Source organism: Acanthisitta chloris, unplaced genomic scaffold (genome assembly GCF_000695815.1).
Source record: "Acanthisitta chloris isolate BGI_N310 unplaced genomic scaffold, ASM69581v1 scaffold15751, whole genome shotgun sequence".
Classification (NCBI taxonomy): domain Eukaryota; kingdom Metazoa; phylum Chordata; class Aves; order Passeriformes; family Acanthisittidae; genus Acanthisitta; species Acanthisitta chloris.
The window spans coordinates 25,807-44,207 of record NW_008655584.1 but is presented as its reverse complement, the minus strand read 5'-3'; the positions used below and the strand labels follow the sequence as shown (position 1 = coordinate 44,207).

The following is an 18,401-nucleotide window of genomic DNA, read 5'->3' as shown; positions in this document are numbered from 1 at the left end:
GTAGGTAGCAGCCCAGAACACACTTGGTTGTGCAGGGGTTTTCAGGTTGGCTTTAATGGAAAAAGTGAAATATCTATGATGCAAAAGGCCCTTCTCATTGGGATCTCTTTCTTCAGCAAACTAAGCCATAATTTCCAGAAATTCATTAAAAACTTGGAAGAAAATATGCCCTAACAACATTTTCAGACCAACTCTGAAATACAGGGATACATTTGGATCTATGTCAGTGAATTAGAAGAAGATTTAGAGATGATTTCAAATCACAAATTTCAAGCAGGCTGTATGTATTTTTGCCTAAAATATATGTATAAATATCTTAGTGGTCAGAGGACTCATGAAAAGGCATTATAATGTTGCCAAAAAAAAAGTATTTCCACAGATGTGGGATGACTACATTATTTTTAAAGTGCTCTGCCATCAAATACAGATTGCCTGGACTATACATGTCACACTAGAGTGCCAGTTCACAGTTATTCCCACACTGGTACTGGAAGCACTGACTGGGCAGGTTAAGAGTATATTGCTGTGGGCAGTGACTAGGAAACCTCTCACTTTTTGACCATGACTCTGGAGAGGTCTGTTTAAAGCTACTGATGAAAGGTTTAATAAATGCTTAATAAATTACTTAAAAATGAAGGGAGTCCATCTTCTGAGATACTCCTGTGACATTGCTTGAAATGATTACTGATGGAGGGAAGCCATTTTCTAAATTCATCTATTATTTCTTTCTCTTCAGCTAAGCAGAGTTAACTCTGTGCTTGTGAAAGCTAAGGACTGACAGCACTCTGGAGCTGGGAATACTTTACCTGTATAAGTTTTCACCCAGACATATTTTCCTGGTGCTGTAAGCTTCCTCCATACAGTTCTGTGAGCATACGGGCGCACTGACCTGCATGCTATGAGACAACAATAATTTTGATATGCCAACAGCCAGGCTGTACCTGACTTGCTGTGAATGGGTAATGAAAAGTCAGGCCCTTGGCCTGTGTCAGGGCTGTGTGTTAGCTTTTGTGCTCTCCAAACTTCAGCTTCTTATTAATCTTTGGAATCAGAGGCAACTTTTTGATAAAAAAAGCTTTCCTCCTGCAGTTTAAATGTGCACATGCTGATCTTTTTGACTGCATTTTGCTTTGAGCCTCATGGTTCTCTTCCATCACGTAGCAAAATGTTAGGTCAGTTGCATAGCAATCCAGAAAATATTTGCATAGCCCTTTGAAACACCCCCTGTTTTTCATACAGCTCTAGTAGGGACATGTGCATATCAAGGACATCAACATATAGTTTTCCCATATCTTTCTGGTTTAGAAGTGTTTGACCTTTTTCCTGCATTAAAGTGTGTTGGGAGAATGACTGACATGCTCATGAAAGTCACTTCACATGATATATTACAGTCCTGTGTGACATGAAATGATATTTCAGATATGGGCTTCTTTTGGTTGGTGAATAATCAGCTCTGAATTTACTGTGAGCAATCAGTCTCAGTCCAATAGGGAAAGGAAGAAATACACCCAGCAGTCAGCTGATACTATGGGAAGGTGGCTAGTTAAAGAATTGTGTCTTCACTGCCAATGACTTGCTTCCTGTTTACCTTGTGAAACCTGATGCACAAGGGCCACTGAATTACTCTATGCCTGGGAAAGCAAAAAGTTCTAACAGGGTAGAAAAATAAATATTTGCTTTTTTTTTCTTCTGAAAGCTAAATAAGAAAGTTTTGAAATCTTGGCTGTGAGGCATACAGGTGAAAGAGTGCAGGAGCTTTTTATATCTGATATGTTCTAGTACTTAATTTCCCATACCAAGAGAAAGATGTGTGATTCCATTCATTGCTAAATGGCACAGCACAATTTTCTGCTCTGTAGCCAAAATCCCACAAACAGATTGAGCTTTCCTGCAGGCAGAGAGATGTGAAAACCATGGAACTGAAGTGAAGAACCGGGCTGGGGGCAGGAGGAGAAGCAGTAAACTGCCCTTGCAACTTTAAAACTGTGTGGTTATGCAGGAAGCAGTCTGGCAACACTAGCAAAGAGAAGTCCTTGTGGGAGGTGGTTTACAATGGCTCCTGTGGCAGTATTTGCACATGGAAGGCCAAGAACTTAAAAGGAACTTTCCAGTTCAGAGCTGCAGCTGCAAATGTGCTGGGACTTGGCGAATACAGTGACACGAGCAAGGATATAATTTTGGCTGAAGGTATGTCTTGTACTTTTGTACTCTGTTAATCCTTTTTTTAATTCTGAATAATCATACCAGTTCATGAACAGAGAGTTGCTATTTTAATAATGATGCCGCTGTGTCTAATAGGTAATAAATGGTAACATTTATATGGTGACCCCAGCTGCTAGTGCTTATCCAGTCTCTTTTGCACAGAACAGTGGACCTGAAGTGTGCTTCTGCTCATTTGGAGCAGTTTGTCTCTGTGGCCCTGTCACTCTATGATATGATTCCTGAAAAAAGGCAAGGTCCCACACTGGGTAAAGATGTGAGAATTGCTTTCTGCCTTCAGCCAGAATATTAGACCTACACCCTGCAGGTTCTTCTAAAGATCCTACCTCAAGTGGCCAAACAGTTTGGCATTTTCTCTTTCTACTACACAGTAGGTCATCACCACAGGAAAAGCCCAGGTCTGGGGGAGAAGGATTAGTCTGACCAAATGCAGATATCCACATAGAGCCTACAGCAGAGCCTTGTGCAAAGGAAGACGTTTACACAGCAGGCAGCTCAAGGGTTCTCTCAGGTGTGCTTAGCTCCACAGGATGGATATTGCTTGTATAGACTGTCATTAACCAACTTTCCCTTTCTGTTTAACAGAAAACACGATCTCCACAGGCACCATTGCTGCCATTGCTTCTGTGACTGGAGTTGTTGTGCTGAGTTTGGCTGTGGTCATGATATTCAGTTTTGGTATATGACTGAGTTTTTTGCATATCCTTGGTTTTCCAGGCCTCAGTAAAAGGCAGTTCTGTTGGTGGGAGATGATTGGCCTCCAGGTTTTGAGAAATGCTGAACAATCCCTAGGATGGAATCTGGCAGGACTTTGTATATTCTCATTTTTTAAATCCCTAGAGATGACTGGTTATGTTTTTGGTATCAAGGACAGGATACTAATTCACTTCATCCTCAGGCATTTCTTGATGTTGATTACCTGCAGGGAGAACACAGGAATGCTGAGGGAACTCTGATGTTCTTGTATATTCTTATAAAAACTTGTACCTTACAGTTCTCAAGTTTGGTACTACACTTATTCACCAAAGGTTCCCATTTTCTTTCTCTTCAGCTTTGTCCCTGAAGAGAGGATGTAATAATTATGCTGAGATGTAAATGTCCACATGTGATGGTCTTGTCCTCTCAGTCCTCCTCCTTTCCCTGGGATATAGCAGCAGCTCTTCATGCTTGGGTCTTGCCACATACAGAATTGGATGCTTGGCTGATTTCTCAGCAAAATGAGCAGTTGTCTGTGTTTTATGGGAGAAAGACAGATAGATGCAAATGACTTGCTTACATGAGCTGCTGGGGGATGATATTGAACAGAATAACAAAAACCACGTAGCCTTTCAGTCTGCTCTCACACTGGGATGGTCTGAGAGGGAAATACCTGACAGTATCCTTTTCTCTTCCAGTATGGCACCAAAGATGGAAATCCAGCAAACAGGCCTTGCCAGGACAGATAGTGTATATCAAGGAAGATAAAGAACTAGCTCAACTCAGGGGGATGGCTGAGACTGTGGGACTAGCCAATGCCTGTTATGCTGTACGGTATGTCCTCAGAGCAAATGTATTTCCAGAATAAAAACATGTAAGAGGTTTTCATCAGTGGACCAGTTTTCATCAGTGCACTTATCCCTGACACTTTGAGACAGAGTTGAGGGCTGCGTCTACACTGAGGGCAGGACTGTTCTGAAGGATGCCCTGCCATGTTGTCTCTCTGACATGCAGCCTGGGTTGCCCCTAGCCCACCCTTCATGCTCACCCCAGCAAGAATCCAGTGCACAGGAAGGAACAAGACCTGATAGTTTCCAATACCTTCCAAAACATCCAGGCCTTACCTAAGCTCCCCTTAAATGTACCTGATAAGACTAATAGTACCAACTTCATTTGAGTAAGAATTGTAATAAAATTTCAAACACTTTTAGGTATAAACAAGTGACTAGTATTGCTGTTTTGTAGCACTCTTCCTTCTCAAGCAGAGATTGAATCATTGCCAGCTTTTCCTCGGGACAAACTGAACTTACACAAATTGTTAGGAAGTGGAGCATTTGGAGAAGTGTATGAAGGAACTGCAGTAGATATCCTGGGAGATGGAAGTGGAGAATCCAAAGTAGCAGTCAAGGTAATCGCAGCTGTGTATTTCTCTGTCATCAGAATGGGATGGTCAGAGAGATTTGTCTCAGAGGTTTTACCTGAGAAATGGGTGTTTACAGATCTGGGTATTTCCTTGCAGTGTTTCTTGCAAGTCACTGAAAGCTGAGCCTATTTCCTTGTAATGATTTCTGGAAAATAATGTGTATTTAAAGCCATGTCTATGTCTGATTGCTTTACATAAGCACTATGTGATAATAGTGGTGATGACCAAAATGTTGCTACACTTTTGCTTTCTGTTGAGTAGACTTTGAAGAAGGGTGCGACAGACCAGCAGAAGAGTGAATTCTTGAAGGAGGCACATTTAATGAGGTAGGGACAGCATTGCCACTGGGCACCCTTTAAAGCCAGTATTGTGAGGGTTGTAGCCTTCCAGAGGAATGAAAGCAACACTTTTATCTAATCAAATTATTGTGGCAGTTTTTGGATGTTGTCTCATTTCTGCTAAAAAAGTTAATCACTACTGGTGACACTTATGAAACTAAAGCTATAAAACTGATTAGCAAAATTGAAGATGTCGACTGCAAGTTGACTATGCTCATATCATGAATTTATTTGGGTTCGGATTGGTGTATTTCAGCCTTGGTTTCTCTAAAACTCAATTAGTTGCTAAGCACCATTGGGCAACGTTGGACTAATCATGTTTTACCAAAATAAACATATCAGGACAAGCTGAAGCTTTGAAGTTTTAATTTACTGTGGAAGTTGTTTTAAAAAATGTGCGTATTTACCACTAGAGGCTCCCACATACCTCTTCTATTGAGGTAGGCTTAAAATAGTGCAACTGTTACCAGTGTGGGAATTTCGCACAGAAAGGTTTGTCTTTCAGCTAGAAATCTGTTTTTCTGGAGTCTCCACAGGAACAAGTAGAAGTTCAACTGAAGTTTTCAGCAGATACCATAAGACCGAGAGTGCAGTTTTCAGATGCACTTCTGCACTTTTTTTGACCTTTATTTAATGAGTACAGAAGTAGAAGCATTTTTTGAAAAATATAGTATTTTAGATCCTGCACAGAAAAGATAGTATTATTAAATTTGAAGTTGTTTTTCATAGCATGATTTTTACCTTTTTTATAAAAAAAAAATCTTGCTTTTTTTACATAACTTTTTCCACACACTGTACCTGAATGAGGTAAGAGGCTTGTGAAAACCAGAATGTAACCATGTCATTAAAGGCCAAATTAATGATACAGAGTAAGTGTTGTGTGTAAACTTCTTACAGTGTATCTTCAGTCTACCTCGCAGTCATAAACCCAGTTAAGGTCTCTTTTCTGTGTAGTATGGAGATTATATGAACCCACAGTTAAAGTCTCTGGAGCTCCCCCAATTCTGCTTCCTTGTTGCAGATAATAATCCAAAACCAGAAATCCTGGAAAAATACATAACCAAAAATTACTGCATTGATATGGGCCCATATGTACACCAATACAATGAGTCACAGAAATGTAGAGAATAGAAAATTTTAAAGTATTATATATTCTCAGTATCCATTAAACAGGAATAAAAATGTTGGTATATTTTATACTGGTCAAATTTTTTTTTAATATGAAAATAAGGGAATCATTTAGTTTCCTCATGGAAGGCTTAATGATTTTTCTTGCTGTTCATCTGTAAGGTCTCATAAATGAAACTAAAGATAGAAAGGAAAATTTAGTGGACCTGACTGTTTACAAACCTTGATGTAAGATACATAAATGCAACTTTCATGTTGCTTGCCTCTTTTTGGATATTCATTAAAATTTAGATTGTAATGTTATGCATATTGGCCCAGTTAAGCCAAGACTATTTGCTTCTTCTCTTATTGCTATGCAGCAATGCAGAAAATGAGTTGCCTCTATTTCAAAACGTCATTTGATGTGGGTTTTTGGTGAGTCATTTGTGTACAAATACATGTAGGAAACTTGGGAAGTAAAGAATGACAGCTCAGTGGAGAAAGGTCTGTGCTGGGTGTAAGGAAAGTGCCAGGTGCTCCTTCCCCTCTTTTTGTTCCTGAGAGTGACAAAGTTTGTCTGATTGAGAGGTATGTGCCAGGGGGCAGGAGGAACTGTCAAATTCTAAATCACACTTTTTGCTAGAGACTTTGCCCACACCTGAGATTATGTGAATTGAAAGAGCTTAGAAGGAAAATATCCCTCTGCTTAATTTGTTTGTTTACACTTCTCTTTTTGACAGCATTTTGGACACCATCAGTTCTCCTAATAGAGTCAAGTTTCTCTGACTGCTGGTAAAAGTGCTTTCACATAGTAGTGAGAAGGGAAAACCATTTTCTAACAACAAATGTAAAAACGTGGCACTGACAGAGGCAATAAGCATTCTTCATTCTTTGAAAAGTGCTAGATCTGAGTGTTGATTCTCTGTGGTAATCTCTATCTTTTCAGACACACACAGTTATAGTATACCTGCAAATATTCCTCATGCATATTTTTGTTTCTTTTGAAAATGTACTGTGATCCCCTCTGAATTATGAAAATAATATGTTGCACCTTATGCTTTTACCTTTGTTCATTTCTCTAAATCAGCAGTTCTACTGTGAATATAGTAGTAAGAGTACACTAATAAAATAATATAGATACCCATAATGTACAGGTAGCAAATCATGTTATTACTAGAAGATATTGCCCTTTGGCTACCTTTCTTTGCTTCCTGAAAATATGATGAAGTGTGCTTTTGAATATGTGTGCATGCATTGGATTGCCTGTCAAAGCCAGTGCAAGCCTGTGTTTTGAAAAGGTGTCACTGTACTCTCACCCATGACTGAGCAAATCCAGGCACTGTGAGTTACTGAATCATGTTGTTTGTAGCAGCAAGATTGTAAAAGCCAAACTGCTCATTCATTGCTTGCAGCTATATACACTTTATTAGCTGTTAACCAGGTGGATTTCTAGTATGTAATCTTACAGTCGTTTCCTTCTCTTTAGTAAATTTGATCACCCTCACATTCTGAAGTTACTTGGCGTGTGCCTGTTAAACGAACCTCAGTACCTTATACTGGAGCTGATGGAAGGTGGGGATCTACTTAGCTATTTACGAGGAGCCAGGAAGCAAAAGGTAGGGTAAAGATCATGAGATTTATATTTCTAACCTTTAACTGCCCATGGTTTCTCAGTTTTTCCCTTTCTCAAAGTCCATGCTGATGTTCACCTGTTTCTGTACCTGCGAGGTCTGACCTGGTCTATTAGTCTTCATAGGGGGTTTTTTGGTTTTAAAATAACAGCAGTATCCTTAATGTGCAAGGCATAGTTGAGGCATATAAGAAGATAATGTCCCTATGCCTGTATCCTCAGATTTTTCCATAGCTGAATGATGGAGAATATGGATGTTAGGACTGTAGGCCAAAAGGACTCAACATTGAAATTTTATAGCATTATAGCAATTGTATAGTTTATGTACATGATAAGATCAAATCCACAGTCAGTATTGAATTCTACTGAAATATGTATACATATATTCTACTAGAATAATATATTACACTGATTAATACAGCAACAAGCAAACCTGAGCTGATAGTGGGAGGAAATATTCAAGGTTCCACTTCTTCCACAGCTCTGAAGGTCCTAGGATATTCTTAGCCCCAAATAAAAGAACAGGATGTGTTCATCTTCCTTACAGTGCAGAGATTTGGCAGTTTACTCTTCTCCTAATTAGCATTTGCTCAATTGACATACAAAGATTTTCCACTTGTGCTTTCACTGCTTTGAAAAAATCCTATACATTTCAAATGAGGAAACAACATCATCTTGCATAGGGAGTTTGTCATTCTGAGTTGGTAAAGCTGGAAAACATGGCTAACTTCTGTCTTTTTTTCCTTCTAGCTCCAGAGCCCTTTACTGGCAGTGACTGACCTCTTGGATATATGTTTGGATGTTTGCAAAGGCTGTGTGTATCTGGAGAAAATGCATTTTATACACAGGTACATAACTTCTTTCCTTAGTCTTCTCAGGTTTACCCACAGTATTGGGACTAATTGTGTTACCTGGGAAAAATTGCCCAGAAAGATGTCACAATGTAACATGAAAAGGGAGAGCACAGGAGTAAAATCTATTGTTATGCTTTTCTGGCAAGTATCACCTACAGTTCTCTCACAAAATGGTGAGCTCCTGAATCCAGGACTTATTGCACCCTAGGCAAGAATCCTACCCTGTGCAACAAAGGGAAAGGCAAGTGGAGATATCCATTCGCTGTCTTCATCTGCCTAATGGATAGCTTTAGAGGACACAGAGCCAGCCTTTTCTCAGAGGGGCATGGGGAAAATATGAGAAGCAACAGGCACAACTTAGAGCAAAAAAAGTTAGATAATATTGTTCACAACATGCAAGATCAATCACCGGAACAGGTTGTCCAGAGAGGCTATGTCATCTCCAGTCTTGAAGACATGCCAAACTTAACTGGGTGAGGGCTTGAGTCACTTGATCCAACCTCGAGCTTGGCACTGCTCTGAAGAGAGGGTTGAACCAGATGACTTATAGACCTGAGTTATTCTGCAATGCTAACTGTATCCTCTTTTCTCTGCCTTGCAAACCAGAGACTTGGCTGCTCGCAACTGCCTTGTGTCTGAGAAGGAATATGGGAGCTCCTCCAGGATAGTAAAGATTGGTGATTTTGGACTTGCCAGAGATGTCTATAAAAATGATTATTACAGGAAAAGAGGAGAAGGCCTACTCCCTGTCAGATGGATGGCTCCTGAAAGCCTTATTGACGGTGTCTTTACAAATCGCTCTGATGTCTGGTGAGCTATAGCAGCCAAGCAGCTGTGGGAATAATCATACTAAATCTCACAGCAAGAAAAGATTACTTTACAGGAGGAATGATAAGGTTGTATATTGTCATATATAATATTTTTTAGGCTAAAGCAGATAGCCTCCCAAGTGATATTTTAATGAGCGAATGAAAAGTTTGGCACCACAACAGTATATATTATGGATATATTTTCCTTTGAGCTCTAGCTTTGACTTCTGCTAGAAAGAACTAGATACAAAGAAGTTGTTGCTCAAACAATTTTGTATTAGGTCCACATTGTGGTTTTTGCTTGATTGGGCAGAGAATTGACTGCCTGCATTCTGTTGCATTTTGCTTTCCATTAGGTTCATTGGTATTTCCTTTCTACAGCTGAATACTTTCCCCTTATTATTTCACCCTTTTCTAGTGACTTCTTTATTCTAAAAAGCAATTTTTAAAGAAAAAATAAAAATTCTCAGCATCATTTGAGGGAGGTCATAGTACTTTGCTGTGAAGGTTTACTTAAAGTGTGTACTTGGGTGGCTTTGAGTTTGTGGTGAAGAAGCAGAGACATGAAAAAAACCCAAACCAGGTCAATGAAAACCAAGATTCACCAAGTTTAGATTTCAGTGGCCCTAGGTACTCACAGTGGGCTATAGCCCACCAGCCTTGTCCAAGTCCTTAGCCCCTGCACCTAACCATTCGACTGCCACTCTGCATTTATCTAAGCAAGTCGTTTAGTGCTCTGTGCCAAACCAAATGAGGTGCTGATTGCTCCATGAGTGGTGCTTAGGAGAACTTGTCTCTCTTCATTTCAAACGACACCTCTAGAGATTTCTAAACACTTGTTTAAGTGAGGACATGCTCAAGCAGAGTGTTGCCCAGGAAATATCTGGGCACTCAATGTTTAAGCTGCATCTCAGTGAGTCTGGGAAATTGTGTTCCATATGTATCTACACATTTATTTTAGCTATTCCAGAGGCTGACTTACAGATGACAATGAATTAAAACTTCTTACTCTTAATTTTTCTGAGTTATTCTTAGGTTAGACACATTTTAGCTGTTAATGGGGAGATTATTCACGATGACTATTGTTAATAATTGTTCTTCTTTGGTGGTGTTTCTTAGGGCTTTTGGAGTCTTGGTGTGGGAAACATTAACTCTAGGTCAACAACCATATCCAGGTTTCTCCAATACAGAGGTTTTACACCATGTGCAGTCAGGAGGAAGGCTGGAATCTCCAAACAACTGCCCTGATGACCTGTAAGTTAATTTTGTTTACATTTTGTTGATAATATTTAAAACAAGCAAGAGACCTGTTGCCAGGTGGTCATAATTTTGAATGTTTGTCATGCCCATGCAGAGCTGAACATCCTCCAGTAAAACAGCTAGCACTGGTAACTGTAAACCTGCTACTAATTCATCCAATAGTGCAGCCTGTGTATAAGAACTGAAGTGCTGAAGCTGGTGGGAATATTGATGTTTTAAACAGGATTTCAGGGACAATATACAGTCAGTCTTGGGCATGAATCTGGTAGTAATGTGAGAACAGGCTAAGAGTACTTGATGGTATTGTTTACAAGTCAAGATGGCTTTAAGAATGAATTTATGTGCCGGCGATAGTGGATGTAACTGGTGATCTCAATGGTAGCTGCAGGAATTGGGCTAATATTAGAACATATGTGAGAATAAACTATGCTCTCTTTGTAGCTAGAACTCTTACCAAAAGCCAATGAGAAAAGATGAAACAGTACAGCAAAAGTGAAGCCTGCACTTCTAGTTAGTCTTTAGCTGGACTGGATATGCAAAGCTTTCAATTTCTATTTGTCTCTTGAGCACAAAACTTGGGTTTAATTGCAAAACTTTTGCAAATAAGAGAATAAAATAAATACATCTAGTGGATCAAATCCATACTGATCAGAGGTGTTAAAGGAGGAATTTGAACCTGAGCTCAACAATCGCTCAGTATTGTCTAATTTCATGTCTCAGTTTCTTTATTACCCACTCTACATATGCAGACAGCAATGCATGTGACAAATAGAAGGAGAGACTACAGAAAGCGAACAATTCTTACTCCTGGGGCTGAGGAAAAGGCTTGAGAATAATTCTGTGATTGGTAAGCTGATATCTCTGATAGATCTCATGCCAATTACCATGCTCCGAGTTCCAGACAGGGTGATTATTTCTCATTATGTAGATGTAGCTGAAACAACGTATTAGCAATAAAAAACACCCAACAAAAACAAGCTTTAGCACTTGGAGGAGCTGGAGAACTAAAAAGACTAGGATTTTGCTTTAAGAACAGAGGGAAAACTGGAAGTCACAGAACAAATGAGAGCCCAAGTCAATTTCAGTTTCAATATTTTCTGCTGAAAAATGTTTCCTCAAAAAAATTTTGACAAAACATTCTGACAGAAATTTCTGTCCTGTAAATAAAAAGGCATAGATAGGATCTATATCCATAGACTAGTCTGACATTCAGGCTCATTCAAATGCTTATAAGTTACCTTAAAATTAGTGACCTTAGATCTTAAAAAAAAAAAAAAATCAAGAAAACTTGCTTAAAGTAATTTTTAAGATTCCAGATCTTAAATTTAGAATTACAGCTAAGACTTAAACACTGGTCTGCCTGTTGTAACTTGTAGGATCAGTGCCTAATAGTAGTTTTTGAAAGCCAAGGAGGTGAATGAACTTAGACTCTTGTGCCATCTTTTATCTCATTTGGTGAACACTCAGCACCTGCATGCAGCTTCTGTCAGTAGCATAAATAGCTTTTTTCTGCTTTGCTAGGTCATTAAAATTACAGCTAAGACTTAAACACTGGTCTGCCTGTTGTAACTTGTAGGATCAGTGCCTAATAGTAGTTTTTGAAAGCCAAGGAGGTGAATGAACTTAGACTCTTGTGCCATCTTTTATCTCATTTGGTGAACACTCAGCACCTGCATGCAGCTTCTGTCAGTAGCATAAATAGCTTTTTTCTGCTTTGCTAGGTCATTAATGGCATGCTGGGAGACATTCCTGTCCTGCTTCCCTCCTTTTGGTTTTGAACCTGCATCAGGACATCAGCAGTCAGTAATTGTCTCCTCGGCACTTTGACTTGCTCATTGTCATTTGACAAAACAAACCATCACTGATAGGAAGAGAGTTCAAAGGCCAAAGTACTTCAGCTGAGAAGTGTTTAGGAATCTGTGGTAGGCTTACACTGCAAGTGCAAGCAGGGCTGACACAGAAACCTTGAGATGAAAAAGCACTAAGGAAGTGGGATTGGGTTTGGGGCTTTTTTGACAGGGTCAGAAATTCTCCCCCTTGGCTCCACAAGATGTTACTCCAGGGACCAATCATCTACTTTTTTCCCAAAGAAGTGCGAGTAGGTAAAGCTTGGTAATGAACTGGAAAAGGGGCTTGGGAATCTATACATGAGACACATTTATTGAAATATGAATTAGATCTATGAATGGCACTACCTTTGCAATCAGATATCCACATCTGGCACAGCCAGCTGGGTGTGAGGCTTGCATGCAAGAGCATGCCAAGGTTTGGACTGAACTGAGCTAAATTGACATCTATCCTCAAATGCTGTGGATTACAGTCAAGAGAATTTGTACAAGCACTGTGTCTCTTGCTGACTTTAAGTTGCAGTTTCACCAAATGTGCAGTTCCATGCACACTTACACAACTCTTTGAGGAAGAAATTTCAGTTTGGTGACTAAATGCTTTTTGCTATTTGGTTCTGGGAATGGTGCCTTGGAGGGGCTGAGAGAGATCTTGCTCAGTGCATCAGATGAAAGCAAGTCCCTGCTTCATCTTCATGACCCTTCATGAAAGAAAGAGTCCTCTTCTTCATCACAACAAATATTCTCCTTTTCTAAAATGTTGTGCACCAGTTCTATTTTCCATTTCCTCTGAGTAAAAATTGGCAATGCCTTGTAGCTTCTGTGCACTGCAGAGCATTTCAGGAACTGTTCACTTTCAGCCTCCAGTATAAGATACTGAATACTAGTTTTTTGCCTTGCCAGACTCTCACATTCTAATTTGTGTCACATATGCAGCTCTATTGGACATATGATTACCAGTTGTCCCACCCAGATAAAACACGTGTGTGAAGAGTAGGTGTGTAGGTGTACCTCTAGGTGTAAAGGCTAGTTCTTAAACCCAACATAAACTTTTAGCTGATGTTGTGTTTGAAACTGTTATTTTTCTTTTTTCTTTTTTTTCCTGAAAGGCTTTCTCTGTGAAGTAGGAGAATCCTCTGAGTCTCTTTCTCATACTGAGGTGATGTTCTATTTGCTAGATCACTTTTGGCTCCCCAGAAATACAACAATATGCTCAAGCTGTCATTCATATCCATCTTGGCATGTTAACTTGGCTTGCATCCTCTTGACTGATTTCATGCTGATGCATTGCTGAGCTAGTGAAAGTTTATGCCATGTGACTTAAAACTTTGGATGTCACAGCAAGCCTTGAAAGCTAAATATCATGTCACAAATAGCTGTACATACAAAATTTGCAGATACATTCTGAGACAGCATGAAGATTTTGTCATTAGAAACCTAAAACCAATTGAATAAATATTAGTGAAAATGCCAGTTCCATCTGGCATTGATATTTTAAGCCAATCAGCAAGTAATTTGATTTAGAAAATAAAAATATGGAATATAATTTATATGAGAAAATTGTAGTACTGAATTTTTCAGCAGCAATTACTATCCCCACCCCATAGCAAAACTGAATGGCTTTATAAAGCAGGTTGTCTAATAAAAAAATTAGTTATTTAGAAAGACAGAGATTGGTCATTGGAATACAAAAATATTCAGAATCCACATCTTGTTTCATAGATAAAAAGACCTTAGATCTAGACTACATATAAGGAGGATTTTTTTTACAATAAGGATGATTAAATACTGATACAGTTTGCCCAGAAAAGCTGTGGATACTCCACCCCTGAATTTTTCATGGCTAGGTTGGATGGAGCTTTGAGCAACCCAATACAGTATTAGATGTCCATGCCCATGGCTAAGGGGTAGGACTAGATGATCCGTGAATGTCCCTTCCAACCCAAAACTTCTGACTTATGTATCATTTCCTGTTTCTTTCTTTCTCATAGTTGGCCTATGACTGTTTGTTCCTTCCTTTCTGTTACTTCATTGCTACACCTTCCACAAGTCTCTGCTCATGAGAATCCAAGTGCTAACCTGGTGGAGCACAGCACCTGAACTCATGTTTTTTGCTTGGATATCCTACCAACAAGCACAACCAGAAAGCAGATTGTTTGGCTTCCAGCTTCCAAGACTGGAATTCAGTGTGACAGACACTTTGCTGTCAGCAGAAGGGAAGCCAGAGCTGTTTAACCTCATTTTGAGTCCTATTCAGTACTTTTTCTTCTGTATTTCCAGTGCCATCAATAACAAGTACACCTGAAAGTAAGCAGATGAAATGATTCAGTGTGTTAGGAAGTCACTACCACTTTTTATATTCTTAAAATGGATTTTCAGAATTTCACAGGATCCTTTTGGAAAAACAGAATCAATCTGTTCAAAACCACAAGATACAAATCGATGAAAAGAGGTTTTGAAACAACTTTTCTACTCATGTTCTCCTCCAGCACTAATATTTTAATGAAATATAATTGAAAAAATTAGAAGTCAAGAGATTTCTCCCAGCTGTCACCAACAGTTTTGTAAAATGCCGAGTTGTGGTGAAGAACAGGAGTTGTCTTTTTGAGATGGGTAAGCGAGGATCTGAGCGAGCCAATTCACTTCACATAACTCAGTAACGCCTGGGATCACATAGCAGCAGGTCTGGGAGCCAGTTTGTCAGGGGAGGGTTTGAACTTAGGGCTTAGAGGTAAATGCTCCACATTCCAGTAGCAGCTTCCTGAACCTGCTTTTCACTGGCTGCTCTCTGGTTTTGAGACTCTAAGACCTCTTTCCACTCCCAACACTTAGCATGTCCAGGTGTTGGCTGTGTTTTGGTTTTCAGCCTGTCTCCCTGTGGCTTTTGTAGGATTTGGTTTTGTGTAGCACAGACTGACCTTGAGTAAGCAATAAAAACCAGCCCTATCCTTTAGACAAACAGGAGGGGAAGTTTTCCACTGAATGGTAGACTTAGTGTTGTACAAGGTGGGCTAAGATCCCTGCACCCAGAGGAAATTCATACCATTTTTTCCTTTGATGGGAAAACTTACTCTTATTTGTTTTGGTCTGGAGGCAGAAGTCTAAATTAACCCTCTCTGTGCTGGTGGGTTTTCCTTGACCTTCCCCTAAATTTGAGGTAGCATGAGTTGAAGGAAGATTAAATAAGATGAAAGCTTCAGGTTAATTTCTGATTTTACACAACCTTTTTTTTTTCTCTTATTTTTTTTCTGTGAGGGAATTTCCTCCTTGTCTGCTTCCTTTGAAAATATTCACTACTTCTTCAGTGAGAGTAGATGTTAATGGCAAATGTGTCTCTCTTTTTTTTAAAAAATGTTATAGCTGTTCCCAGTCTCAAAATATCCATCTTAGAAAAATGAAAAGGTTTCACAGTGAGTATTCCTGATACGTGATCTTCAATTTGCCTTTCCTTCCCTCAGCAGCTGATGATAATCTTTGTACCACATAGAAAGTTTTAACACTAAGTGCTGATATGGATCATTCTATTATCATTAATGTTTGCATTTTTAACATTTTTTTTTTAACCAGATGTGATTTATTGACAAGATGTTGGGCCCAAGAACCTCACAACAGACCTGCTTTCTCATATATTCATGACAAACTGCAAGAGATAATACACTCTCCACTGTCCTTCATCCACTACCTTGAAGACACAGAGGCAGCATCTGGAGTCATCAACCAAGCTTTTGAAGGTGAGTCTGGGCCAGCACCCGCTCTTCTTATGACCTGTTCCCTGTGAACAAAGTGGGATTCAGCAGTACTCTTCAGTGCATTTGTCACTGCCTCAAATTTTCTGCCTGTAAAATGGGAACAGCAAAGATTTTCCTCCGTCATAATGTAAATATTCATTAGCTACCACTAGGTACAATGCATTAGATAAAGCTTGTATAAGGTTATCAAGCAAAAAGATCCAAATGAGGTTGCAACTGAGCTTGACTCACAGAGACATCCAACTTATATCTAAATCAACCCTGTCCCACTAAAGTAAATGTTTAAGCTCCCTGTGCAGCCAGGAGAGCCTTAGAAGGTTTCCGGGTAGAAATCTGTTCCAATTTCAAAGGCATCTCTGCCCTCTCCATCAGCTAAACATGGTCATTAGGCACTCAGTACAGCAGTACTGATTCAGTAGTTACTTGAAAGTGGGGCATAATTTAGACACCCAAGTAAGGCAGCCTTTATTCAAGCCCAAACTGTGATAGCTCCAGCCAGGAGTCAAGTCTTGCCTGTGCTCTGCACACTGTGAATGAACAAACTAGGTGATGTTAGGGAACGTATACTTAAGATATGGGACACAACAAAGCCCAGTTAAATAAGAACATTATTAAGGTTGTGTAGACAGGAATTTTAAAAAAATAAGTGAAAAAGTAAGGCTAAATTTGAAGTTGCCTTTGCAACTGTGATGTAAATCATCTGAACATGGAAATGAACACCCTGACCAGGCCAGAACAAGAACCTTTTCACATCTTGCAGTAATTCCTGACTGAATAAATGTTGAGAAAAAGTGAACAATTTTAGTAAACAATGTGATCTGAATTCTGCAAAAAGGAAGGTTTTATCAGTTGAAATACTTCACTTTTATTTCACAGATTTTTTTTTCTCATTTAATCCATTTCCATTCTGTGGCTTTCTATTGACAGATAGTAACAGAATTATTTTCCATTCTTAAAAAAAAAACCCACTCCAAACCTGCATATTTCTAAAATGTCTAAAGGTTTGTTTTGCTGGGGATATTTAGTGTTTGTTTCTTTTTCCCCTTCACAAACAGTGTTGAACTAGGAACTTGTCCTGCTTCACAAACAGTTTTGGTACTTTAGTATTTTATGTTTTTCTAAAAACTTTCTGATCCATCCAAGGAATGACATAGTACTCACTCACACAACTGCGTAGACATTTTTGCACAGGATTCTACCCATGTTCAATTCACTGGCATTGTCCAATGCTCACTTAATGCTAGTCTATTTGATATTTTGCTAATCTTATCATTTGGTGTAGCTTTACAACTGTCAGTTTATCACCATCGTGATTTCTCTTTGTATCAGATCTAGTCTGTGCATGACATGTCTGCATGTCATTACAAGACTAAAAAATTTATAAAAGTCATGATGGGACCAAAGTAAGCCAGCACTGATAACCTATCACTTCGTGGTTTTTTAAGAGCTGGCTTTGTACCCTTATGCTATAATGATAAACTTTGTGTATTTGCATATAGTGTATATCCTTAGTTTCTTTAAGAGTATCTTTGGTCTGAATAATGACATTCAGGAAAGAGATACTTTTAGTCTGGCACAAATGTAAGCCTGGCATTAGCTCAGGAAAGGAGTACAGCCAATTAATTAGGCACTGTGCCCAAGCTAATAGGCCTTACATTTTGGATGGACTTTATTTCACCTAAATGCAGCTGTCTACAAGCTAGGAGTCTCCTCTAAGATACTCTTGTAGACATCTGTGTGGTCAGAAGCAGAAAGAGGCATCTTCACAAAGTCACAGGTCCTGTGTTTTAGGCATGTATCATAGCATGAAAGGAGTCACCTCTTGCCTTACTCTTCACTAATGATGACTGGTGTCTAGGTGACTTGCCATATTCACCTTGGTTCACACAGAATCACAGGGTGGGTAAAATTGGAATGGACCACTGAAAGTCATCTAGTCCAACATTCCTGCCCAAGCAGGGTCACCCAAACTTGTTATTTGGGATAGTGTCCAAAATACAACATCTCAGATACATTATCTCTGACTAGATATTTAATTTTCAGATGGCTACAGGAACACAATATCCACTGGACATGGGGCAGTACCAGTTCAACTGCTTGCACCTACTCCTGAGCTAGTGTAATTTCATAGTTTAGACATCTTCGCTCTGTGTTCCCTAACTCCACAGAGACATGAAAACTAAGGGAGTTAAGAAATTCATTTGGCGTACATCAATATTTGTTAAAATCTTTAGCAGGGCTGAAGCTTCTAAAGAGAAGCCTATCCACTGGACATGGGGCAGTACCAGTTCAACTGCTTGCACCTACTCCTGAGCTAGTGTAATTTCATAGTTTAGACATCTTCGCTCTGTGTTCCCTAACTCCACAGAGACATGAAAACTAAGGGAGTTAAGAAATTCATTTGGCGTACATCAATATTTGTTAAAATCTTTAGCAGGGCTGAAGCTTCTAAAGAGAAGCCTTCTGCTGCT

The 18,401-nt window shown here is 39.2% G+C and overlaps 1 protein-coding gene across 1 annotated transcript in view; it reads left to right on the top strand.

The window, feature by feature from the left end:
• The window catches only part of ROS1 (ROS proto-oncogene 1 , receptor tyrosine kinase), a 69,475-nt gene that overhangs the window by 42,498 nt on the left and 8,576 nt on the right, over nt 1-18,401 (top strand). The window contains 10 exon segments of the mRNA XM_009083974.1: nt 1,996-2,187; nt 2,806-2,898; nt 3,615-3,750; nt 4,162-4,324; nt 4,601-4,665; nt 7,271-7,400; nt 8,165-8,262; nt 8,875-9,078; nt 10,197-10,331; nt 15,749-15,912. Of these exon segments, the coding sequence (XP_009082222.1) occupies nt 1,996-2,187; nt 2,806-2,898; nt 3,615-3,750; nt 4,162-4,324; nt 4,601-4,665; nt 7,271-7,400; nt 8,165-8,262; nt 8,875-9,078; nt 10,197-10,331; nt 15,749-15,912 (1,380 nt within the window).